This window comes from Marmota monax, unplaced genomic scaffold, assembly GCF_021218885.2.
Source record: "Marmota monax isolate L192 unplaced genomic scaffold, Marmota_monax_Labrador192_F-V1.1 WCK01_AAM20220418_F8-fsc00164, whole genome shotgun sequence".
NCBI lineage: Eukaryota > Metazoa > Chordata > Mammalia > Rodentia > Sciuridae > Marmota > Marmota monax.
In genome coordinates, this window is record NW_026693313.1 from 2665327 (window position 1) to 2692950 (window position 27624).

A 27624-nucleotide genomic window follows, 5' to 3' on the forward strand; every position below is an offset into this window, starting at 1 on the left:
TTTTCTTGGTCAGCATTGCTAAGAATTTTTTTCTCTAATTCTTTACAGAATGTCATTGGTATTGTGATGGGGATTGCACTGAATCTGTATATTGCTTTAGGTAGTATGGCCATATTGACAGTATTGATTGTTACTATCCAAGAACATGGGATATCTTTTCATCTTCTAAGGTCTTCCTCAATTTCTTTCTTTAGTGTTGTATAATTTTCATTGTAGCGCCCGTTTACTTCCTTGGTTAGATTATTCCCAAGTGTTTAATTTTATTATTTTTTTGAGGTTATTGTGAATGGGATGGTTTTCCTGATTTTTTCCTTGACTGAGTCAATGTTGGAGTATAGGAAAGCTATTGATTTATGGGTGTTTATCTTATATTCTGCAAAACTCATTTATAAGATCTAGAAGTCATCTGGTGGAGTTTTTTTTTTTTTTTTTGATCCTCTAGATATAGGATGATATAATTGGCAAACAGAGATAATTTGACTTTAAAAAAAAAAAAAACCTTTTCTTTTCCTATTTGTATTTCTTTTCTTACTTCTTTTTTACTAATGTTTCAAGGACTGTATTGAATAGGAGTGGTAAGAGTGGACAGCCTTGTCTTGTTCCTGACTTTAGAAGAAATGCTTTTAGTTTTTCTTCATTTAGTATGATGTTTGCTTTGGGTTTGTCATAAATGGCCTTTAAGATGTTAAGGTTAGTTTCTTCAATCCATAGCTTTTCCAGTGTTGTTAATATGAATGAATGTTGGATTTTATCACAGGCCTTTTGTGCATCTATTGAGATAGACTTTTGTTCTTAACTCTGTTTAAGTGGTGAATTACGTTTATTGATTTGCCTATGTTGAACCAACCCTGCCTCCCTGGAATGATACATACTTGATCATGCTGTTTTATGTTTTTAATGTGCTTTTGAATGTGGTTCGCTAATATTTTATTAAGGATTTTTGTATCTCTGTTCATCAGGTATATCACTCTTCAGTTTTCTTTCCTTGATGCATCTTTGTCTGGTTTGGGCATCAGGGTTATGCTGGCTTCCTATATGTATTTGGGAGTGCTCCCTCCCTTTCAATTCATGGAATAATTTGAGAAAGACTGGTGTTAGTTCTTTTTTAAAAGTCTGTTAAAACTCAGCTGAGAATCACTCTGTCCCTGGGTTTTTCTTTTTTTGGAAGGCTTCTTATTTCTGTTTCAACTTCATTACTTTATATTGGCCTGTTTAGATTTTCTATATCTTCTGGATTCAATTTGGACAGGTCATATATTGTCTAGAAATTTGTCAGTATCTTCTAGATCTTCCAGGTTATTGGAGTAGAAATTTTCAAAATCAGTCTGATGATCCTCTGGATTTTAGACGGGTCTGTAGTGATAGCTCCTTTTTAATCTCTGATCTTGGTGATTTGCACCTTTTCACTTTCTTTTGGCTAGTTTGGCTAAGGGTTTGTCTATCTTATTTAACTTTTCAAAGAACCAACTCTATGTTGCATTTATCCTGTGTATTGTTTTCTTCTTCTCAATTTCATTGATTTCTGCTCTAATCTTAATTCTTTCCTGTCTTTTACTGGTTTTAGAGTTGGTTAGTTCTTTTTGTAAGACCTTGATGAAGCATAAGCTTATTTATTTGGAATCTCTAATTTTTTGTGTAGGCACTCAGTGCTATAAATTTTTCTCTTAGCCACTGCTTGTTTGATTCATTTGATACATTGTATCTCTGTTCTCAATTTTTTTTCTAAGAATTTCTTGATTTCTAAGTTCTTCTTTGATCCATTCTTCATTTAAGATAATATTGTTCAATCTCCATGTGTTTACGTGGTTTATATAATTTTCCTTGCTGTTGATTTCTTGCTTCATTTCATTAAGATCTAATGGGATACATAGGATTGTATCGTGTTTTTGTTGTTGTTGTTGTGTTGTGTTTTTTTTTTCATTTGCGAAGATTTGTTTTGTGGCCTAGAATATGTTCTCTTTTGGAAAAAGTTCAGTGTGCAGCTGAGAAACAGGTAAATTCAGCTGTTTGGGGGTGGAATATTCTGTAGATGTCCATTAGGTCCATTTGATTTATAGTGTTGCTTAGGTTGGAGATACTTTATTGTTTTTGTTTTGATGACCTGTCTGTTGGTGCTGAGGATATATTGAAATCACCCAGTATTATTGTGTTGGGGTCTGTGTCAGATTTAATGTCATGGAACATTTTTTTCCATGTAATTGGGGGTATTGACATTTGGCGCATACATGTTTACTATCATTAAATCTTCTCATTGGATTGTTTCCTTTACTAGGATGTAGTAGCCGTCCTTTTTTTCTCTTCTGTTTAATTCTTACTTGGAAATATGCTTTGTGAGATATGAGTATAGCTATCCATGCTTGTTTTCTTGGTCCATATGCATGGACTATTTTTTGCCATCATTTTGCCTTCAGCCTATGGATGTCTTTGCTATGAGTCTCTGTAAACAGCATATAGTTGGATTTAAATTTTTAAAAAAATCTTTTGTTGTTGGTAGACCTTTATTTTATTCATTTATTTATATGCAGTGCTGAGAATTGAACCCTGCGCCTCACACATGTGAGGCAAGTGTTCTACTACTGAGCCACAACCCCAGCCCCGGATTCTAATTTTTGATCTATTCTGATAATCTGTATCTTTTAACTGGGGAGTTGAGACTGTTAACATTCAGCATTAGTATAGATATATGTTTGGGGTTTCCTTTCATTTTGGTTTTTTGCTCTATTTACTCCTGTCTGGATTCTCATTTAGTAGATTATTTTTCTATTGAACTTCCTTTGCTTGGGAGCTTGTAATGACCTGGACATTGAAGTCCAGAAGTCTGTGTTTGGCCTTGTGCACTCTCATTGCCTTGTCATGTGCCTTATGAGGCCTTTTTAGTTTCTGTGCCTTAAGTTCTCTTTTGGGAAGGTATCTACTTGGAAGGGCTCTAATGGTTATCCATTACTCAGACTGCTGACTGACTTCCATGAGACGACATTATATAATTTTAGTATATTTAAGTTAATCAAAGGAAAGGAGATACTGGGGAAATTTCCAGTTTGAATCTGGTAAGCTAGATGAATCATGATGGACTGTCAAAAGTTTCTCTTGTTAATTGGCAGGAAGGAATCACATTTGTAGGACTTCTGGTGGGGCATAATTCTTAGACTGCATCAGATTCACTTTGATTTTACTTGTTAAGTGATAGGCCTTTGTAACTAATCAGTCTTGTACTCTTGTCAGAGTTTTATATAAATACACTCAAAGCTCAGACCACAGTAGGGAGAATAGTTAACGCTTCATCAACAAGGTGTGTATGGGTTTCTAATAAAGGCATGTGGGGAACTGTCATGGTTGGGAAATCAGAAGTTTCTTCTTATTGGCTCAGGTGTACACATGTCAGGTCTGCCTCTGGAGTACTGAGTTATCTCTATTTTCAGAACAAAATGGACTTTTGAGCCCTATGACATGGAGGGGATTGTCTCCCCAGACACAGGCTTGGCTTCTTGAATCTGGGAATGCCATCTTGGAGGGCAGAGGCAGGGGCGGAGTGTTGCTTTCTTATTTTTGCACTATTCTCATTGGAAGTTGGATTAGCTCACAATAAAGATCTGTGTTGACAGCCCGTCACAGCCACTCCCCACCCCCCATGCCCCAGGACAGTACTTTCTAGCAAGAGTGAAAATCTGTTTAAAACACATGGGGCACTCAGGCACACACCGACTAAGTACACACCCACACTCTGTAGGCAAGCAGTAGCTCTAACCGCTAAGCTGAAGCCTGAGAAGACTTTCTATTTTCAGTGTTGCTTTGGAGCATATCAGAAGTGGTGTCAGTCAAGAGCTTCCTGATTCTGAGCAAAGGAGATTTTATTTTCATTTCTTAAAGCAAATGAAATAGAAGACACGGGACAAAAGAGTGCTGTATCAAAATAATTTGTTGACTTTCAAACTTGTATGAGTAAATGAAAAGCATAGGATATTTGATAAACTTAATGGATTATCAAGACTCATTTTTCGTTCACATCACGAGACATTATGCAGATATTTAAAGAAATGCCGAGTGAAATCTTGACTGCTTGTATTGCAGAGCTGCTGATTTGCTACTGAGGTAGATGAGGCAGTCAGTGATTTCCACAGAGTGGAGTCCTCCGTGCAGCCCACCAGTGCCACTGCCTAACAAAATCAGAATTGACCTTTATCAGAAATGCTCCTCATCAGTCCTTCATGTTTCAAAAATTAAAGGAGTAACTTGAAATGTAGCCCATAGAGAGAATGTATATGGCTCCTACAGCGAGGTTGTCAGGACATGAGAAATACATCCTCCAGAAGATCACCAGTGAGTCTGTGGCAGGTAGGGGAATGTATTTCTGGCACTAAAATTAAATCAAGTAGTGTCTGCCATACAGACTTCAGATTTGCTTTATTGTCTATGTCCGGGTTCCATCTTAGATAACTAACTGCATCTTAGGTTGGTGGACTTTTTATTTGTAACTGTGTAAAAGGAAGAAATACATTTTCTCTGGCCACTACAACTTTTATAAAAATTGAGTATTTCTAGGTCTACTGGAATTATATGGGAATAGGACACTATTATTTAAAGGGGTGAACTGTTTGTTTGCTAGAGGCTGTAAGTACTTCTGAGCAAGTGTTCTTGTCATTTTTAATTTTATAGTTGTATGCAGTAGTAATATAGAGAGGAATTAACCCAGGAAAGTTTTAGCCTTAAAAATAGTTAACATGGGAACCTGTTCCTCTCATGCTTATTCTCACCATCAGTTCAGCAGTGGTAAAGTGTGACTTATATGATTGCACCTGATAAGTAATTGATTTGCTTGTTTTGATCTGATATAAGAGGTGGAAAAATAAAACTGCAAGTAATCACTTCTCTAAAACTTCACCTATTAGTGGACTTGCCATTTATGTCTTAGGCCTGTGCTTGCATTGAATGCTTAGGAGCCCAGGGCAGCTACACTAGGCCTGGCTTGCAGAGGACAGAAACCACTTTCTTTCCTTTCTTTCTTTCTCTCTCTCTCTCTCTCATAACTTTATTTATTTATTGTTTTATGGTGCTGAGGATTGAACCCAGGGCCTCCAACGTTCTAGGCAAACACTCTACCTCTGAGCCACTACCCCAGCACAGAAACCACTTTCTTTTATTGACATTTATAGAAGTTTCCTTGTTAAATATGGGGGACTGTGGCAGGTTTGTATGTAATTGCTGCTATTATTAAACACTGTTTGCAATTCATTGGCCTTTTGATCAAGTATTCCTGAATGTTTTTGTACTGATATTATCGTTTAGAACAGGGTCCAGTTAAATATAGCCTGTGGGACAAATTCAGCTCTTCACATATTTTTGTAAATGAAGTTATATTTACACTATTTCATTTATGTGTTGTTTGGCTGCTTTTGAACTGTAGTAGCTGAGTTGAGTAGTTGAGAACTTGCAGAGAACAGCAGAGAACTTGCCACCAAAAAGGCTGATATTCTCTATCGGGCAGTTGACAGAAAAGGTTTGTGTATTCCTGATTTAGAATAAGATGAAACGATGTGATTACCAATAACTTTTAAAGGTCTGATTAACTATTAATTTAAATGTACTTCCTGGAATAACCAGCCACATATTCATTTAACTAGAAACACTTACTGAATGTACAGTATGTGTTGAGTTCAGGAGACACAGTATGGCAGGGAACAAAATAGGACTCTCTGTCCTCATGGAATTTATACTCTAGTGAAATGAGATAAATAAACACAGAAGTAAATTGAGAACTACAAGGACTGTTAATATCCTGTCCAACAGTAAGATGCATATAGCTCTGTGCTGGTTAGTAGTTGCTGACCAACTGCCCAGCCATGTTGGTCTATGATGTGCTGGGCTATAATATGTTCATGTTCATACACTGTAAGTTACACTTACTGGATGTTGGCTAATTTACCAAAAACATAACATATAGCCAGTTTTCTCCCAGTTCTGTTACATACTAACTTCCAGTGTCTTATGACCCCAAAATTTAGTTTCATGGTTATCTTGATCGAGTTCTTAAAAGCTATTTTTTAATAAGCAAGATTACCCTTAAGCCTATCTTTACTGTAAAGAAAATACAGTAAACAGAATCCAAAAGTGTAAGAAAATAATGTACCATTGTCTGGTGGCATTTATCCCAAGAATTCAAGGTTGGTTCAACATTAACAACTCTTAATATTATATACTATAAAAATAAACCTGAGGAGGGAAAATGGTCTTTTTTAACAAAACTCAACACCAAATCATGATTGAAAAAAACAAACACTTAAGGAAGTAAGTAGTAATTTAGAGATGCTTTCTCAACAGGGCACAGTATGAGTATCTTTTAGTTATATGGCAAGAGACTTGAGAGACATTTCCACTAAGCACACCAGTGAGACAAGGAAGACCACTATCTCCATTATCACAGAGCAGTGTACTAGAAGTTGTAAGCAATGCAGTTAGACAAGAAAACTCAAGTAAAGGCATAAAAATGGGTATAGAAGAAATAAAACTCTATTTACAGATGATACAATAATGTACCTGGAAAAACTTAAGAGAATCAGTCATAAATTAACTCAAGACAGTAAAAGAACTTGGTGCAAAATGTACAGTTAGAAGACATAATGGTGGGGAAGTCACATTTACAATAGCAACAAGGAAGATTAAATGTTATTAATACTAATAGAGTATGCAAGGCCTTTTGTATACCCAAACGGGACTCAGGAGGACTTGAAAAAATGAAAGGATTTCCTGAGTTCAAGAGTCATCTCTTCTCCCCAGATTCATTTATAGTTTCATTGCATTCCCAATAAGAATATCAGGAAGGTATTTTATATCATTAGACAAGTTGACAGTAAAATTCATACAGAGAAACAAACATATTAGAAAACACTGAAAAAGGAAAAGCAGGAAGCACAGGATTATCCTTAGTTAAAACATGGTTTGAACTCATCATGATTAAAAATTCTGTGGTGTTGGCAGACAAATAGACTCACGGACCACTGGAATAGAAGAGCAAGCCCAGAATTAGACCCAATATGCATAAAAATTGAGGGCATGACCATGATGGCATTCCAAGTCACTGTGTGAAATAATGTCGAAATAATTAGGGATCCACTTGCAAAAAAAGATACATTAGATCTATACCTCATAATGAAAATGAAACTGTGTATGTACTTGAAGAAAACTAGGAAGAATTCCTTTTGAACCTCAGTGTAGAGAAGAACTTTCTGACTGTGACTCAAAATCCAAAGGCAATAAAAATTTGGTAAATTTGACTACATTTTTTAAAGTTTCATTTTAAAAGATACCATAAGCAAAATCTCTAGACCACTAACAAACTGGGAGAAAATATTCACAGCTGACACCATAAACATGATGAACTTAAAACTGGAATTGTAGACTTAAAACCCATGTAGAACATGGGAGAAAGCCATGAACAAACAATTCACAAGATATATAAAAATGACCTTCAAGCATGGAAAAATAGATTCCAAATTAGAGAAGCATAAATTCAAAAATTGCTGACACTGTTTCTCACATGGGACTGGCGAAAAAATTTTTTAGAAGAATGGCACCTCCTATTAGGAACATTATGGAGATACAGGTTCCTGAAACACTGCTGTGGCAGTGTAGGTTGGTACAGTTTCTGAGGGAAATGGGAAAATGTATGACTTTTTATCCAGAAACTGCCCTGGAGGAATTAAACCGAAAATATAACTCAAAACTACCCAGATACGTAACCACGGATTTGGAACAACTGAATGTGCACACAGAGGAGAGTCCTGAGTACGCTTTGCAGCCCTCACACAAAGACTACTCTGGAGTGATTTTTAATAATGAGGAAGATGTTGTGATCTGACAGGAAGAACTTTTCCAGGGCATGCTGTTCACTGAGAAAAGCAAAGCCGAAGATACCCGAGTGTGCAAACTTTTGTGCAAAAAGGAATATAGGAAAGAAAACCATAAACAGTATCAGGCTGGCCGTTCACAAAGGGCAGTGGGGAAAAGGCTAGGAGGAAGAAGAAATGGGCATAGGGAAGGGGAAGAGGAGGGAGGGACACTCACACATTTAAAAAAAAAAAAAAAAAACTGACTTAAAGCTAAAAAAGTGTTTTACATACCCCCAAAGCTACAAAGTAATCACAGCCAGTCAGGATGCAGCAGGAACCCTAAATGGAACCCTAACACTGATAACCCTGTGTTGTTCACAGGGATATAGCTTAGTAATCTAAAATGACTATGTGCATATAATAGAATCAAACAAGTAAATTGATCTAGATAATGAGGGTTGGACTTCTCACTGTTGGAAAAGTATGAGTAAGAAGGCTAAAATGTACTCTTTAGTTTTGAAATGGAATTTGAAGTATTCATGTAAACTTGTGGTTATACGTGTATATACACACATATCAAAATACAAGTACAAGGGCTGTTGTGGCTCAGTGGCAGAGCCCTTGTTTGGGTTTGATCCTCACCACTGCATATAAATAAATAAATAAATAATAAATGAATAGATAGATATAGATGCATGTGTATGCATAGGTTAGTTTCCATGCATTTCTTACCTCTGCTCACTGCGTTGGCTGGAAGCACGGCACAGGAGTAAATGTGAGCCAAGCTAGTACCTGACCCTAGTCTCACAATGGCACTCTCCAGCAAAAGGAACCAGGGCTTCTGGAAGTGATTGATATGGGCTGGGGCAGGACAAATAGAAGATGAGCCTGGAGCATCTGGTGTTTCTAAGATGGAAGAAAATGCTCAATGAAGCAAGGGAGGCTTGTCAACAGGACTCAGGAATCAACTGGAAGGAGCTTCTAATGGCCAAAGCCAAAACAGTTGGAGCAACAAAATAATGATAGTCCTGGGTTTGATTTTGTTTATTTGTTTTACCCATAATATAAAATAAATCCATCCATTTATTAGTTTTCTGCTACTGTGTAACAGACTGTTAAAAGTTAGCAGCTTAAAACAGCACTCAGTTCCTAGGGTCAGGAGTCCAGGCACAGCTTCATAACTCCGTCTTCTGCTCAGGATCTCACAGGGCTATACTCAAAGTCTTCTCATGGTCAGTGTTCTAATCTGGACACTCAGCTGGGGAAGAATCTGCTTCAGTTTCTTCCAGATTGTAGCAGTAGTCACTTCCTTGAGGTTGTAGGAGTGTATTAGCTTTCCATTACTGTAACAAATACCTGAGATAAATCACCTGAGTAAAAGGTTTATTTTGACTCACAGCTTTCGGTCTTCAGTCTGTGATAGTTGGTCCCTTGCTTTGGGCCCATAGTGAGGCAACCCAGTGTGGTGGTAGCATGTGGTGGAACAAGCTGCTCACCTCATGGCAACTGGGAAGGAAAAAAAAAAAAAGAACGAACGAACTACGGACTGATGTCTCACAGTCCCCTTCATAGGTATCCCCAATGACCACGACTTCCCACTATGCCCTGCCTCCTACAGGTACCCCACCTCCCAACAGGGCCAAGCTGGGAGCCAGGACTTCACCACGTGGGCCTTTCTTTGGAGGACATGCCACATCCAAACTATAGCAAGGAGTGAGGCCCCTATTGTGTGGAACTCCTGTCCTCGTCTGGTGACTCAGCTCACATCTTAGAAGCTTACTTTCTAGAAGGTCTAAGCCCTCTGTTGAAGTCAGGCCCAGCCTGTCAGCTGATCAGAAATCTCAGTTACCTCTGCAGAATCCCTTCACTTCTTCATGAAGCTGTTCGTAAGGCATCAATATTCCAGGAGTGGCAGTCCATCCTTTTGCCATGTTTTTTGGTTAGAAGCCAAGTCAGGTTCTGCCCTCAGTAAAAGAGGGGAATTACACAAGTGTGACTCATTGGAAGTCCTCCCTCCTGGGACATATCTGCCACCATGAGTTCACTTGGATATACATAAATGGTCTAGTAAATAAATGAGGACACAGTGATTCTGTTCCTCAGAATAGAATTCCAATTAATGAATGTAGAAGGAAAAAGGGAAACAGAATTACTAGGAGCACACACCTCCGTAGTAAATGCCTAAACAAGATTTTTTTCTACCAGTTGCAAATATTGGCTTGTAAAAGTTTGAGGAGATGCAGGATTTGCATGGTCTCACATTTCTCCCCTAACATTTATTAGCTGCAAAGAGGAAACAAGGAACTTTAAAGTAGATTTCAGCCTAACCCAGTAGTCAAGGTCCACATCACCAGAAGTGGGCCAGCCAGCATCTGAGACCTCCTTAGAACCAGCTAAAGAGTGTGGTATTTTTGTTGAACATGTCCCAGAATGTATTTCAGTGATGAAAATAGATCAGCCCAAGCCAGATTGGGTAGCGTTCTACAAAGTAACTCAGGAGTACTCTTCAAAAGTTGCCAGGTCATAGAACATAAGAAAAGACAGGAGGACTTTTATAGGCTAGAGGACATGGGAGAAATAACTAAATGCAGGGCACAATGATCCCAGAAAAAAGGATGTTTGCTGGAAAAGTCAACAAACTCCAAATAAATTCTGTAGATACTAACTTCCCATCTTGATAATCGTATCATGGTTATATAAGATATTTCCATAGGGGGCGGTGGGCTGTTGGGCTGTTGGATAATCTTCACAATTTTTTCTAAATCTAAAATTAATAAAAAATAAATGGACTTGTTCATTTGTTTTTTAAATCAACATAGATTTAGGATGAGCATTATAACTCAGCAAAAGTAGAAATTCAGGTAACTATTGATGCTTCCTTTACTTGTCACATGAAGATTTTGCATAGTAATGCATACATGGTCATTGGAAAGTAAAGTCAGGTGTGAGATGGTGGGATTTCCTAGTTCACAGTAATTCTTCTGGCAGTATTTTACTTCATCATGTCATCATCATCACAGACAAGGGGAGTTCAGGGTACATGTCAAAAGAAACTCAGTTTGAATGTTTAAGAACCGCATAAAGTTGGTTTGTTCACTTGACATGGCCATATTCTCTCTTAAAATCAACTACCAAACTTTCTTTGAAAGGTTGAATTTGTCACTGACCTGCCATACAGAAATCCGTTGTTCAGAAGGTGTTTACTTGATTCGGCTGGTTTGAAGGGATCTGAATTCTCTGCTTTGTATGAACCATGGACATGAGTGAGTCTCCTATATCACCTTTCACAGCCCCATTTTCTGAGTTAGCGCCTGCTGTATAACACTCTTGGAGGATGAATTATCTCCTAGTAACTGTAGTTACCTCGTAATTAAGGAACTATGAGAAAAGAGAGATCAAAGAAAATGAGGAATTTTAAATGACCTGGAAATATCTATCCTTAACACCCAAAGGTTCGTGTTTATTTTTCAACAGGATGGATTTAATACATGGTTTTTCTCCATGTTCTGAAGGGAATCACTCTCAGAATTGCACCAAACAACCGTGAGTGGTGCTTGGCCGAGGCAGTATTTTATGAGTCTTGAGATGGGCTTCTTACAGCCTTTTTTATTTTTCACTTGATATATTGTATGGAAGGAGCAGCGCCTCGGGCAGGCACAACGTAAGCCTGGTGCCCTGTGTTAACACAGAATTACTGTTTGTTTTTACTGTCCTGAGTCTATGAATCCAGCCTGTCATGCAGAAGTGATCGTTATAATGTAAGCACTTAACTGTCCTGCCTCAGCTGATTCCCTAGGGAAACTTAAAAAGTCCGAGTTTGGTTGCAGAGTGCTTTAAATTTCTAAGTGGACTGTAGATTGTGACTGCAGGGAATTTCATCGGAATGGTTTGACCCTGCTGTGGACACAGCAGCTTTTGTAGATCTGTAGCCAGTAACTTGCTCTTGAAATTTGTTTTGGTCCAGAATTTAGTTTTTACTTTATATCTAGTTAGTTGGTATTAATACTAATTTACTACAAAGTCTAAGACAAACCAATGTCAAGTAGATTCTGTGCCATTTGTCAGGACTTTCAGCTGCTAGTGAGGGGACTCATGGAAGAGCTCATGTCTCATGGCACCTGTTTCTGGCACCTGTTTCTCTGTGTCTGTCAACTCAGGTGTTTGGCTTTGGCTTTATCTGAGAACGAGCGCAGCGTGGAACACCCAGGACCACTCAGGAGTACAGCCTTAAGGCTTATGTCCACCTCTGAAAGTGAGATGCCTAACCCAACATAAAATTTGAGAAAACAATTTAATTGTTTTACAGTGATACTTTTAACAGCTATTTATACCTATTATCTAAACTGAAAATTATCTTCCTGCCTCTCTGGCTGTCAGATAACAACTGTTATTAGAGTGAGACATGAGTGGCAGTCCCCAGAGACTCCAGGCCTGAGACACCACGCTGTAAAAATGGAAGACACGACACTTGTTCATCACAAATCCCCAGGCCTGCGCCATGGCCTCCACTGGGGAGAATCAGAGGTGGTCTTCAGGCATTGATTGCCTCCTCTGCACAGTTGTGATTCTTTTTAGCAGCGTATATAACTATGGAAGAGTAGGACATAGAGGAGCAAAGCAGTCAGGTTGAGCTGGCCCTGTCACATGACTATTCCAGAGGGTATACAGAGAGACACGTTTGTGTGTACTTCTCGCTCCCACCTGTGGTAGCAAGGGGAGAGAGCAGAGCATGCCCTTCGGGTTGTGCTGAATTCAACATTCTTCTTAGTCCTAGTATTTTAGTATTAGAAATGCATCTAACCCTCTGAGCCAGAAAGGGAACTGAGGGGACCCCCTGCCTTGTGGTGCCTGCGTTTCTGCATCCTGTCTCCCACCTTGTGATGTACTCTCCCTCCTTTATCAGTGAAACAAGTACATTTTCCTTTGTCAGTAAAAAAGTGTGTTTTTCTCTAGTTCACATTCAGAGATTCGTTATGCTAAGGGAGGGACTAAAGGAGTGAAAGACAAGATTCCCGTCCCAGGGAGCCCACGTTGATATAGGAAAAAGCCAAACTCATTGAAAGTTACATAGATGCTGTTACTGTTTAAGCAATAAAGATCAAAGGAGATGCATAATAATATTCCTTTATTTAGTAATAACATATTCCATTGTGTAGTACCATTTTTTATGTTTCTTAATGGAGGTCTTCTGAGTTTGACTCTCGGGTTGATTACAAAACTTTTTAGGAATCTGTTACTATTACTGCATTAGTTGGATATTACCAATGAGTAATTGTTGGTCATTCTACACACCTGCTTACCTATTTGGCTTCACTGTTTTGAATTTTGTTGAATATGTAGGGAGTGTATGTCAAGCTACTTCAACTACAGGTTGATTGATCCATGAGTTTGGGGGCTTATTCAGTAACAAACTGAACTTTTAGCAGGTCTTTTTGGTGAGAACTTTATCATGTTTCCTCTTCATTTTTCAGGAAACAAACGAAATATTACATTCTATTCAGCTGTGTCTTTTTCTATGTGGGCCATGCCTTGTGTGACCATAAGAAATGTATGTATCTGGGGCTGGGGATGTGGCTCAGGCGGTGCGGCCTGGGTTCGATCCTCAGCACCACATAAAAAGATGTTGTGTCCACCGAAGGCTAAGAAATAAATATTAAAATTCTCTCTCTCTTTAAAAAAAAAAAAGAGTGGCCACCTTTAAAAAAAAAAGAAAGAAAGAAATATATGTATCTGTGTCTTGTTTTTCGGGGGTTTTTTGTGTGTGTGGTGTTTTTTTTTTTTGTTTTTGTTTTTTTTGTTTTGGCACAATTGCAGTATTAACGCAAATGGTGCCCCCCATCCCCACTTTCCCTCCTGTGTTTTACAGGCAGTCAGATGCCTCCTCAGCCACCTGGGAGCCAGTCAGAATCCAGTTCCCATCCTGCCTTGAGCCAGTCACCAATGCCACAGGAAAGAGGTGAGTCTGCAGTTCACATCTTATGCACTGATCATGCTTTGAGTAGAGAAGGCTCATATGAGTTTTCTCACCCATTTGTCTTCTTACAGATAATTTTTTAAAAGGATGCTTATCAGATAAACAGAACTCTATAAGTAACAACAAATTTGGGGAGAAGGGATTCTTTCTTGCAGATTGGATTACATGTTACCAAAGTGTAATTCAAGGCCCAACGAATCAGTGTGTCCACAAAACACCATGAAGTGTAGTCTGTGTTTGATTGTAGTCTGCTTAGTCCAGCTGGGTGCGATAACTAGGAGTGGCTCAATGTGGACGTCAGTCCTAGTAAAGTGAAGTGTGTGAGCACACGTGCACTCAAGCACACGTGCTGACCTGACTAGTCACTTGTTCCAATAGACTTAATGATAATATTTTAAACTCATATTTCAACTTATCATATAAAATTGTAAGATCTTCTAACTGGAGCAGACCTGAAAGCTCAGTGTGCAGTTGAAGAAACTGAGGACGACGTTTGCCCGTGTTTCCTCGCTCCCAGCGTCTACTTAGACTGGGCTTTTCCTGAAGCCTCTAAACTGATGTCGACCCACATCTGCCACCTCTGTGCTTCACTCAGTGCTGTGTGTCAGCCTGTGGTGCCTCTGCCCCCCCCTGCACGGTGGTCCTCCTCCTCCAATCAGCATTCTTTTGTGCCACTGCTCCTTTGGTGGTGGTGGTGGTGGTGGTGGTGATTTTAATTCAGATTGGTGTAGACCAGGGCTTACGTCACCATGGGTTGCTGTTCCCAGTCACTTCCCACAGCCTGTGGGTCAAGCTTGTCCACCTGTCCACCCTGTTCCACAGGAGATGCCACTTTGTTCCATGTGGTCCTGGAGGCCAGGAGGTGCCGGCTGGCTAGGTAGCTGATGTCTAGAGGACGGCTTGAGCCCTGACATTGTGATTATTTCTGTAAGGACTGAAGAGATGATGATTTGCTGCTAATTAGACTTATGAGGTTTAAGTTATTTTACATATTAAAAATTCAGTGGCACATAATTTAGAAAGCAATGCCATTAAAAAGATGGATTAGACTTATCTATGTGTCATTTGTGTTGAATGTTTAGTGGAATAAAGTGAATTTTTCATTTCCTAATACCTTTACTTATTAGCGTTTTTATTATAGTTTAAGGTGTAGTTAATACTTTAATTCCCTTATGAAGATAATACAGGGTGTTTTAATCATGGACTAGTTAATGGTTCTCAAACTTTAGTGTGCTTGAGAGTTGTTGCAGGACTTAAAACCCATTGCTGGCCCACCACAGATTTCTAATGAAGACACTTAAAATCTGCATTTCTGACAAGCTCCAGGTACTATGATGCACAGGGCTAAGGGGCACCTGGAGAAGCGCTGCCTGCAACTCCACAGTCTTTAACGGGCCTCATCATGGTGCGAACCTGAGCATTTGTTTCTGTGCGCTCTCGGCGTGCTGTATGTCGCTCTAGCCAGGTCTTCTAAGATTGCTCATCTGTGTAAGCTCCTCCTTGGGCCCCATCATCCTGAAGACCTTACAGACATCCCTGGACAGAGCATGCTCCGGTGCCATACTTGTGGGGAGCTTGCTGCTCTGTGTATGTGGGGGGGCTGACCTTCTGTGCACGGCGGTGGGGACAGGATGGGGTAGAGGAAGCCCTGCATGGAGCACCTGTGGGCCGGGTCTAGAACCAATCTGGAGATGGCTGTCACCTCACTAATTCTCAACAAGGGCCTGTGGCAGCACTTATACTGGCACAAGTCTGTTGATATCACATGTCACAGGGTAAGTGCCCCTTATGTGGGATCCCTGCACTGTAGAACTTAGGAAACCAAAGAGAAATTCTGTCAAATCTCCTCAACCCTGGCAACTGATAGGTGTTAAGATTAGGAAATGTGGGGAAGCAAGTATGAAGGTCAGGATGACAATGAGGAAGCCTGGTTAATGTAACAACATGGAAAATTACCACATCTATTAACGTTTTCCTCTGGTTGCCTTAGATGCTAAATCTGAATTGACTTTTTTTTTGGCGAGGGGGCACATATTCCCTAAACCTTTTCTGAAAGATTGTGCTAGAGACACTATTTGCATTCTCTTTTGTGCTTTTATTGGTTAGATAACCTCCTAAAAAGCAAAACTTCATTTCTTAAAATGACTACTGTGTTAAATGATGCGTTGCCATACATGAGTTAAATTTTCTCAAAATTGGACAGCAAGGATCAAAAGAAAATGACTTTATTGTTTGTTCAAATTTAGGAAGAGATGTCAGCTCCTAATAACATTTGCTATGATGGTAAAAATTCATTTTTGCTTTTCCATCATTTGTTGTGCACCAACAATGGACAGTATAAAAGAAGGTCGTAGAATACCCTTCTAGAACATTCCCTATCATTGATTCTTTACTGAAAAGCAGTTTAATTTCATTTATAACCTTATATTTGATATATGTCCCTCTCAAAGAAGTAATAAGAAAAAAGCAGGAAATAATACAACAATGATTTAGGATCTATTTTCAAAAGTATTTTTTCTCAGCAACCATCGACTCTGATAGATCAGGTAAGAACAGAGCTGATTTCAACAAGACGAAGATGTCAGGGAGACTCCATGCGTTCCCATTTTCTTTAATGTGTCCAGGAGGACGTTTCCTTTCATGGTGTGTGCAAAGGGAGAGCTGGCACAGCTATTCCTATGTGGAGTGCCCCCTTCTTGTTCCTGCCCAGAGTCCTCCTGAGGTGCGGCAGCACTGACACCACCACCCACACCACCTCCCTGGAGCCAGGTCCTTCCAGGTGCAGAAGGCCAGCTCCTGCTCTGCTGTCCTTCCTTCCCACATGATGCCTGTGTCCCTGTGCAGGAAGAGAGTTTTATAAACCTCAGGCTGCCCTGGGCATGGGAACCACCCTGGCAAGGTAGGGCAGTGCCCACCCCAACCCATCTCTGGTTCATTACCCTTTTGTGCTTGATAGTTCTGTATGGAATTTTGTCAAAAGACAGTGACAAATCCATCTCCCCACATTAACACAGACGAAAATAGCCCTGGGTTTCTACAGCTTTGTTTCCATCTGTACAGGTATTTGTGCATAAATATGAACGTGGCACTGTAGGTTACCAACGGGGAGAAAGGCAAAGTCTCTTAGCCTCTTTATTCTCTCACACAGTGTCATTTCCTCTGTTTTCACCCATTTTCCAATATAAACTTGATTTGATGCTTCGCTGTTGGACCTTTTTACTAATTGAATAAAGAAAATTAGTTCAGATTCTTTGGTTTTTACTTTATTGCCGATATAAATTCAAAAAAGAAAGAAAGAAAGAAAGGCCCAAACTTCAGTTTAATGTTCAGTAGTGACATATTTGCCATTGATTTTTATTTTAAACCAAATCTTCTCTCTATAGACCTCATATAACAGTGTTCAGAATTATTAAATCACCTCACCAAAAAATGGAGTAATATAAATAAGGCTACCTAAGATTAGAGGAACAGTTAGGGTAGCCCTAAAATATTAAAATAGATTTTACAGGAAAATTGTACCTAGCAAGTGTGGATTAGTTTTATCCTTGTTTCTTAATCTTTTAACATGCGTGTCTTAAAAATTCAAAAAGAGCAGTATGAAACAGCTTATTAATGTGTTGCTCTGTTTTACAAGAGGGCGTGGAAGGAATATGGAGTAGTCATCTGAGCGGATAAATAAGTATAATAATTATTAACATTAAAGTGATCACATTTTTAACCCCTATAGTGTGTTAAGCTTAATGAAACTACCAGCTGCCCTTCTGGTTTATTGGATTAGCAATTAGGTGAAAACGCTGAAAGAAGACTTATTTATTTGGACAGATGTAGAGAGGTCAGAATTAATTTTTCGAAAACCTTTTAATTGAATTCCCTTTTAATTTTCACAGTAGTGTCTTGTTAAATATTCATGTTAATGCTGGTGGCTTTCTGAAGGTCTGAACTAGATCTGGATTCTCAAAATCAACATAGATTGTTTAACCCTTTTCATCTAGTGTGCCAGCAGGGACTTCCTGAGCATAATCCCACAGTATTTGAATAATTAGAAGGTAGTAATGAGGATTTAATTAGTCCTTGAGATATGCTGGAACACAACCCCTAAGAACTTTCCCTTTCGGACACAGTGCACAGAATCGATGCTGCTGCAGGTCTGTGATGTGCTAGGAAATGTATTCTGTGGCCAGAGGCATTTGTTTGGCACCATTCTTTGACTGCCAGATCCATACGAAGGGATCCTGGGTGGGGTTTTCCAGAATTATTGAATAGCTTCTCCTAGCCTTCACTTTTGTCCCCCTTGCTGACTAGATGTGGACCTGGCCTCCCTCTGCCGTGTTGAGGCAGAGTCGCTGTCCTGGCGACATACAGGCTGGCTGTGCCTGCAGGAGAACTGGCTCTCGATGGTGCTGTGGTTGGTGAAGCCAGACCAGTGGCGCTTCCACTGTGGCTGTGGACTGAGAACAGAGATAGCACAATTGTGCATTTGTATGATGTCCTGGAATTTTTTCCAGCCAAACTTAGGGTCTTTGACAGCTGTTTGTCAGCAGAATCACAAAAACTTCATCTTTGGAACCTGATCTTCTCAAAGTGATGTTTATCGGCAGTTGCATTTTTATAAATATAAATAGTGCTGCTGTCCAACAAGAGCATATCTCAGATGGGGTATGGTCCTGCCTTTTGATGTCCTCTTTGTGTGCTACCAAAAATAGTAAATTAGAATGTCTGTATTTCAGTAGTCTGAGATTTACAACTTATGTATTTTACTTAAACTGATGAACAGTATATGTCTTCATTATTCTTTTTCTTCTACTATTAACCCCAAATGTTCACTGCCTTAGTACAATTTTATTCCCACCAATTAGTGGTGTACTTTTGTTTCCTTTCAGTCTGAATAGAATTTCTCATCAGATTTTTAGTCACATCATTCAAGGATTGCAAATCTTTTCAAAGCACAGAACAACCAAATATTAGAACATTTCTGGTTCTCAAATTTAAAAAGTTTACCATTTTGCCAAAATAGATCATTTGCTGTGATACAGTATTTCTCCCTCTTAGGTCACTGCTGCTGTTTAGATGTTTCTCCAGCTGGGCAGCTGTAGTGTCCTTCTAAGCTGGAATTCTCGCATATGAAGAGTAGCACTAAGTGAAATGTCCAGAGACCACCTCCCCTCACCATTTCCATGCTCTTTATAACCCAAGAGTATTTCATTACATACTTAAAAATTTTGAAGTTTTTAATACTACCAGTTTGTTTCAAGTGATATTTATACCATAAGTTAGTTTTGAAATTTTAAAAATTACTCTGAATACTTTAATTGACCTAACTCCTTAATCATCAAGAACAGATTAACAAGTTGGCCCTGAAATGAAGGAGACCACCAAGATAACTGTTAAGGAGTTGGAAGTGAGATTTATTATTTGTTAAAAATTGTTCTGGTTTTGCAAACTACAGAAATTATTTTGTTCATCTTTCTATTGAATTCTCAGTTTTAAATAGGACAGTGAATCTGCTGATGTTGAGATGTTCTTCAGGTTATGCTAATTGTCAGAAAATGTTTTCGTAACCCATATTGTTAGTTCTTTCTCTTTCTGAAGAGAAGGTATTTTACTTTCCCACTGCTGTAAGAAGAGCATTATCAATATTCTGCCCTTACCCCTGTGGCAGTTAATTCAGCCTCTGCTCTTGAGAATCCCTTTTGTGTGGTCTGTGAAAGATGCAAATAAACTCAAATGGGAGGTTTTATACTAGAAAGGATATCTAGACTTCACTCTAGAAAGGTGTTTCTAATTTCTTGAGCCTCAGACCTCTGGTTTTGGGCTAGACTATGGGCAAGCCCAAGGGGTGCATCTGTGGTATAAGTACTGTGTGAGGTTCATCATCAAGTTCCTTCTCAGACTACTGTCCAGATGTATGTCCATCAAAAAGCTGAGAAAATATGTCACATACAGTAAAAACTAATTTATGTTCATTGAGAAATCATTGATCTTTAAAAATGTTTTTTTAAAGTATAATTTTGTTACTTTTGTTATGTCATAATTTTATGAATTGTCAATTAAAGCTTTTAATAGTTAACACTCACTTTTAACCTGCTCGTTATTCTTCAATGGAAGTATTTGAGAACATCTGGATCTTGGGTAAATTCGCCACTGTGTATGGCACACACTGACAGACACCAGCAGGTTCTCCCCTGCTCTTTTGTGTTCCTCCTCAGTGAACGGCCACCCTTTATCCCAACCAGAAGGCTTGAGGCCACACTTGATGCTTTTTTCTCCCACGTCTTCCCCAGGCTACCTAACTTCCCCACTGGACTGCAGTGGTTTCCATACCTTTGCGGGTCTGAATGTACTGTCACTTTCCTAGTCCAGGCCAGCTAGGCACCTTCAGAAGCCTCCAGCTCTTTTTCCTGTCTATTTTGCATGCCACATCCCAAACAGTCATGCCAGAAGACAAGAATTGCATCAGTGCCTGTGCCTTGGAGAAAGGCACACTGATCTGCTAGTGGGGGCCCTTGCGTACCCAGCTCCTACCTCCCCTTCTCTCACCACACTGTGGTTCTCATGTCCTCGTGCCACATTGACCCTCTTTTAGGACCTTTACATACTCTTTTCTCCAACTGGCATGCTTTTGCCCCCATACTACTTCAGCTCTGCCCCCTGAGGTTCGTATTGCCTGCCCAGCATATTGATCCTTCAGGTTCTGGTGGCCTGGTACCTAGGAGGGCCCAAGGCAGAGTTTGCTGGGTGGGCAGATGCATAAAGCTTCCCCATCCATCATGGTGCTGCCCCTGTAGGTCAGGTGCCTAGGAGGAGGCAGCTTGCTCAAGGCCCATGCAACACTCCAGGCCCAGAGCTCCATGAGGACGAGCACCAGAGCTTTCTCATGGTCACAGTCCAGTGGTTCTTATTTCATATGCTGTTTCTGATTTTAATCTGTCAGGACCTTGGATTCAAAAGATCTGAGTTCAGGTGGAAATTTTACCACTATCCAGTTTTGTGATCTGGGACAATTAATTAAATCTCTGTTCCCTTAAATACGGATTAGAGTGTGCCATGAATTTATTGCAGAGGTCAAATGAGATCTTGTATCTGAAGTTGGTTAATTGAATGGCATTGTAAAAATATTAATAACGAGCATCAGCATCAGGTACATCTAGCTCAAGTGTGACCTGGTTTGAAAGTCCATAGAAAGTAGTTTGTTGGCTTCTTCCAGCACAGAGACATATGCAGGCTCTCGTTGCCCTCAGCACTAAAGCTGACTTTTGCAGATAAAACTTTGAAAATGTGCACATGGAAAGGCTGGCTGTTCTGTCCCCATCTGCCATCTGGTATTTAGTTTGATTCCTCCCCTGATTCTAATTTACTCAATGATAGATGGTGTAAGTTTCAAGGCTAGTCAGTAGCTGAGAGGGCTGTTGTGGAGGGGGGCAGCTTCGATGCTGTGGTGTGTGCCCCCTTGCATAGGGCGCTACATTCGCAGGGAAAAGAGAGGGAGTGATTCTGCCAGTTAACCTAATAGCACAGCTGGTAAGACACTGGGGTCCCCGGTTAAAGCCTTGAACGGGTCATTAGTTTCTGTCTTCCTCAAAGCAATTCATGTTGCGAAGAGAAGCAGGCAGGAAAATAAATACTGAAGATATTAAAATGTTCCAAGAATACTTTTTAAAATATATTTTTCTCTCCAAACCGGACTCTTACACCTATTTGGGAAGAGAAATGGCCTGTCTCTCTAGTTGGAGACACTCGGCTGAGGTGGTGACGTGTGACCATTATTTCACACATGTGGTGAGACATCTTTTATTGAACTGGGCTTTTAGAAGCAAGGCAGTAATTCTGTGAATTTTTTTAACGGGGCGCCACCATGAAAATAAATTGTCCATGTGCCACAGGGAAACCACGCTTTGCTTTTTGGTGGCTTGTGGAACCTTAGGTATCTTATTGATGTCCTGACAGTGGGCAAAGCTCTCTGCTGGTTGAAGAGACATCTCTGAAGAAATTAAATTTTGGTGTTTCGGTTCTGGCTGTCCTACATAAGCTGGGGCATTCTCTCCTAGCTATTTCCTTTCTCATGTAGTGACAAACCATGACTTGGGCTTTGTGCTTAATTTGGTTTTTTTTCCAACAGGATTTAAAGTCTCTAAAACTTAATGTTGCAGAATGTGTTGTATGAAGATGAAAAGAGGACACAGTTGGCAGCCAAGACCCATGTTCAAATTCCCTTCAGTTTAATTTTGGAAAATTTGTTCACTATTCATTTAGCTACTTCTACATTTGCCTTCTAATGTCCTTCAACCCAGAAGTGTATTTTCTTGAATGGTACTCTCACCCATTGCTGACAGTTTTGAAGTTTTGATAATCTGTCATTGTAGATCTGGGTTCATAGAGCTTCTTGATAGTTTCCTGTATCAATCCAACACAAATGTGCTTTAAGGCCTAAATTTACTATTTAAAATTAAATGAAATTTTATTCTATTTTTGATAACTTTTTAGTGCTACTAAAGATCAGCTATATCTATCTCTATATTGTCCAGAAAAGAAATTTTTCACATCCTTACTGTACAGAAACACTCTGCATTCCATTTCATATCTTATTTGGAAAATTCTTATGATAAATAAATCCATTGCTTTAAACATTTTTTGGGCTACTAAGATTTAAGATTCTTGTTTGTAAGGATTTTCTCTTTTACAAATAAGAGAATCATACGTAGCATTTTTCTTAAACTGGGGGAAATGTTCATTAAACAAATCACTAATAGGACAATGCTAAAGAATATGTTGGGGAGCTGGGATGTGGCTCAGAGGTAAAGCGCTTGCCTAGCATGAGTGAGATACTGGGTTCGATCCTCAGCACCACATGAAAATAAAATATATTGTGTCCACTATAACTGAAAAAATAAATATTTTTTTTAAAAGAATATATTGAAAAGGTCTTGAAAATTCACCTAATAAAAAAATAGATAGGCGGGTGCAGTGGCACATACCTATTATCCCAGCAGCTTGGGAGGCTGAGACAGGAGAATTGGAAGTTCAAAGCCAGCCTCGGCAACATGGCAAAGCCTAAGCATCTCAGCGGTACCCTGTCTCTAAATAAAATACAAAAATGTGCTGAGGATATGGCTCAGTGGTGAAGCACCCCTGGGTTCAATGCAAAAAAAAAAAAAACAAAGGTAAATGTTTTAGAAATGCTGATTCACGTAGGCCAGTTTTCCCAGAGTGATGAAGGGATTTTTATTTGATTAAAGAAAAATGTCTATTGACTTAATCTTTAAAACTGGGTCTCCATAATGCAGAGTGAAATATCATTTTTTTCTAGACCTGCAGTAAACATTACTTACACTGCCATGTGACAAGAATGGGTTATTGGTTTGATGACATCCCTTGATGGTAAGGTTGCTACCATAGGAGAATGGCCCTAAGTAAACCGTGCTTTAAAAAGGTAGACTAGGGCTGGGATTATGGCTCAGTGGCCTTGCTTCTGCGAGTCCCTGGGTTCAATTATCAGCACCACAGAAAAACAAATAAATAAAGATATTTAAAAAAAAAGAAAGAGCAGACTAAATGCCTCCCAGTCAGGTCCTGGCAACCCTGCGCCCCCTGTGCTGTCTTTAGCTATTGGATGTTTGGAAATTACCAAGTTGTCATTAAATACATAATTTAGCACTGTGCCTTTGGAATATAGATTGTCAGCCTCTTATCAGAAGGTGGAAAGAAGCTGCCCAAGATTTCTCCCAGAACTGCGAGATCAGCAGAAAGTGCCAGCAGAATGCCTTTGTCCTGGCCAGGGTCTTATAAAGCCGTGAAGAGAAAGGTCTCCCCTAGGTCAGACCTGGGTCTTCTTGTAAACCCCACATAAAACCCTCAAGGACGGATTAATCCATTGCACAGGTGTTTATAAAGCTAGCCATCGTCGTGATGCCTGAGATCCTGTGGGCCAGAATCTTTGCCCTTTACCTTAAGAGTCTGTTCAGACCCTTGATAGAAATTTCAGTGTCTCTTTCCCTCCTCCTCCCACTGTCCATCTTTCCCTCTCTCAGTCAGCCTCCCACTCTCTGCCAAGGAGGATGTACACTGAATTTTGGGCCACCAGAGCTAATCAGTACCTACCAGAGCTACATAGAGGGGCTAAGCTTAGCTTTTCTGAGCCAAATGACATAGCTGGCCAATTATTTCTGGAAGCGGCTGTTTGTAGAGGTTCAGTGCTGTCTGGATAGTGAACCACGTGAGGCCAGCCACCCCTCAGCTCTGACTGAGGTATGGAACAGGCAAGTCCCAGAGACACTGGCTTCCTAGGCAAGGGCCTCAGGCTGTGGGTCACAGTGTCAAGGGGGGTAGCAGTTGCACTGCAGGGAAGTGACCAATGTCCAAATTCTTGAGGCACTTTCTGTCTTTACTGATGAAAGGCTTGTAGGAAAACCTGGCACAGGAAGCTAGTTTGGAAACTTGGAGTAGTTCCAGCGGGAAGTTCATGGTGGGTTATATTAAAAATCATGTGACCAATAGTAGCTGTCACTCACTGAGCCTCTGACAGGTGCACAGGGCTGACCGAGCCTTGTGCTTTGCACATTGCCTCAGTTCATTTTATGAGACAGGCTTTTGACAGAAAAGGAAACTGAGGCTTGACTGAACTTGCCGGAAGCTCCCTGACTGGAAGCAGGGCAGCCACTTTCTGGGCTCTGCCTGCAGGCCCCACGGTGGGCCGGGAAGAGTGGAGGATGTGATGTAGGTGGATGGAGGCCCGACGGGGGGGGGGGGGCATCTCTTTCCCCTTCCCTCCCTTGCTGTCATCTATCAGTTGCTGCTGCTGCTCGACAGTCCTTCCTTCAGCTGTGATACTCTGAAGACAGGTGGCACAGGAAGCGACAGTCTGACTTACTAAGCTGCTTTTGTACAGTAAAAGTAAATGGATACAGAATGAAGTGGCCTTATTATTCCCTAAAGGCATATGTATCTGTCCAACTCCAAGCCAGACACCTTGCTTGGACAAATGAGAAGAGAGCTTTTAAGTACTCAGGTGCTCGCCGTCTGGGAGAGAGCCAGACACACTAACAGATGATAGCGTGGTGACAGCTCCACCACACCTGACTTCAGGCTGCTTTCCTGGAAGGCCAAGGAATGTGGTGGGCAGGAGCCTGGGGAAGGCAGAGGACAGGAGTTCGTCCCTGTGGTAGAAGCGAAGTCTTGTGAGGCATGATCAGTGGGGGATGCTGCAGAGCATCTTGCCTTCACCCCATGCTTCCCATTAGTGGGTGTCTTTCCCTATTGATATGTAAAATATGAGAGCATTAGACATAGGAGGGGTGAAACTTGTTTTTTGAAGCACAATGTGTGTTGAATGACGTATGTGAATATGTAAACACATGCACATTAGATCATGATATAAAATGTTTCCTAGTTGGATGCAGTGGTGTACGCCTATAGTCCCAGCAACTTGGGAGGCTAAGGCAGGAGGATCACTTGAGCCCAGGAGTTGGAGACCAGCCTGAGCAACATCTGAAATCCCATCTATAAATAAATAAATAAATGTATGTATGTATGTATGTTTCCCAGGGCTGGGGATGCAACTTGCTGGTAAAGCTTAGCATGTGTGAGGCCCTAGGTTCAGTCCCAGGTACGACAACAATAATGAAATTTCCTAGCTGTGAACTGGTTTGAAAACAAGTGTTTGTGCATAACCTCAGCAAATTCACCTCTGTGAGCCACAATGTCTTTAGGTTGTTTTGAAACTTAAATGAACTAATAATAAGCAATTTTTTGCATGCAATATATGTTCATTAAGAGTCACCTGTTTACCTAGATCAGAGAATAGCACCCTACCTGGAAATATTTGCTAAGTGGCAGGATTTGCATAGATTTGCAGGGCTAAAGCAACCTTGTACCTGTAGGGATCTCAGACGTCCTGGGGGACAGAAGCACAGTGGGAAGAGACGGGAGAAAGGAGGGGCCAAATGCTGAAGACATGTGTGCTGGCCAGGAAGCAAATCAAGGCAGACCTCATTCTGAGAGGAGGAAAACAGGAGGTGGGGCAAGGTGGGGAGCCCAGGGGCCAGAGGCAGGAGTTGGAAGAGGCCTTGCTGCTTCTCTTGGATGTGGGTGTTCCCTTGTTGACCTTCAGGAGCTGAGCCAGGGTGGGGTTTAGAGAAAGGGGTAACGTGTTAAGCTAAGCATGGAAAAGAACTGACCAAATGAAAGGGTACCCCACAGACCTCTGGGAGTGCAGGAGCTTTGGTTCCTCCATGTGGTTTAGGACTCAGACTAAATTTGACTTCAAGGAAACCGTTGCCCTCCCCCAGTTTTAAGTGGACCCTCCCCAGATACTCTGACCCCACCTGTACCTTTTTATTGTACTCGGACCTATTTATTTTGAATTGTTGGATGTCCATTTTCCACTGGACACTGGAGTGGAAGCTCCCTAAGGGCAGACACTGTCTGTTTTGCTCCTTGCTTAATATCCCAGCACCTGGCACTAAATAAATGATAAAGAGAGGCAAAGGAAGTGATCACCCATTGACCAAGATGTTACCGTTTTTTCCTCATATAAAATTATAAGTTGCTTTGTAATTTTATCATTTTTCATCATGGATAAGATTTGTTTTCTGTTCAACAGAGTTTAAAGTTGAGTGCAAGGATCACATCTTTTGCTTTAAAAAATGTGTTTTTTTTTTCCTTATCCTTGTCATAGTTCCATGAATGCTAGAGTAAAATTGAGGCATGCTGGTGGAAGATCTGTATAACATTGTGGATTGAGTTACCAGTTTGATAGCTTAAATTGGAACTCACAATGAATAAAGGGCTCATAGAATCGCTAGAAAGGCAATAGTAATGCCTTGGTATAGCATTTTCATGGGGAAAAGCGCTTTTGCATACACTTTTCTTACTGAATTCTCAGAACAATCTTGTAAGCCAAGGCAAGAAGTGCTTTCACTATTTCATACAAAAGAGCCCACGGGTCCCACAAGAGGGTCGGTAGAGGCAGCCTCTAACCCATTTCTTCTGGTTCCAGACAGGTCAGAGTGTGTGTTTCTCCTGTCCTGACAATGACCTTTTCTCTAAGAAAACAGATTTTGCTTGAAATTCTTTTCCTAAAGGGCAGCGTATTGTTTATGCCAGAAATGTGCCTCTCTTCATTTACAGTGTGGTAATACTAGTTTTTGTGGTATTTATCCAGGTAATGCAGGACTTAAAAATGGTAAATTTAATTTTAAAAACCCTTGTATTTGTTTACTTTACAGATGAAATACATTTTCATATGGAATATCTAAGAAACAGTGTTATATAATAACATATAGGATAATTGTCTATTTTAGTTCTTTGTCCAAAGTTTATCCCCATGTTAGATAATTACTATGTAACATAATTCTATAGTATATTTAATAACTATAGTTTCATAATGTATAGGAAATTCACTTTATACTTTCTAGATTTCCCTTACTAGAAAGTTGATTTTCTAAACTCAGCTTACGACTAGGAAATCTCACAGCTCTTTAAAGCTGCAGCTGCATTCTCCCAGCTGTCAGACTGCGGCACAAGCTGCCATTTCATAATAACTTTCTAAAAGTAAAGTACATCCAAATATGTCACCATAAATAGAGAATTTGAGGTTGAACTTTGATTTTTCCCCCCATTTTGGGGGAAATGTTCAGACCTTTATTTCATTCAAAATAAAGATGTTTAAAACAACAACAACAAATTAAAGGACTCCCCCCCCAAAAAAAAAAAATATAAATGGAATTACAGACCCAATTTAGATTTTTTTTTTTTTTTAAGGAGAGAAAATGTTCAAACCAGAGTCATAGAGAACTAGAGCTAAAGTGACCCTGCTACCATCAAGTGCCACCT

At 40.1% G+C, this 27624-nt stretch overlaps 1 protein-coding gene across 7 annotated transcripts in view; it reads left to right on the forward strand.

Moving 5' to 3' along the window:
* Positions 1 to 27624, forward strand: part of Arid1b (AT-rich interaction domain 1B) — a 412777-nt gene that overhangs the window by 308859 nt on the left and 76294 nt on the right. For all 7 annotated transcript variants that reach the window (XM_046456608.1, XM_046456610.1, XM_046456613.1 and 4 more), the window contains exon 6: positions 13690 to 13779. In XM_046456608.1, coding sequence (XP_046312564.1) covers positions 13690 to 13779 — 90 coding nt within the window. The remainder of the gene's footprint in view (positions 1 to 13689; positions 13780 to 27624) is intronic.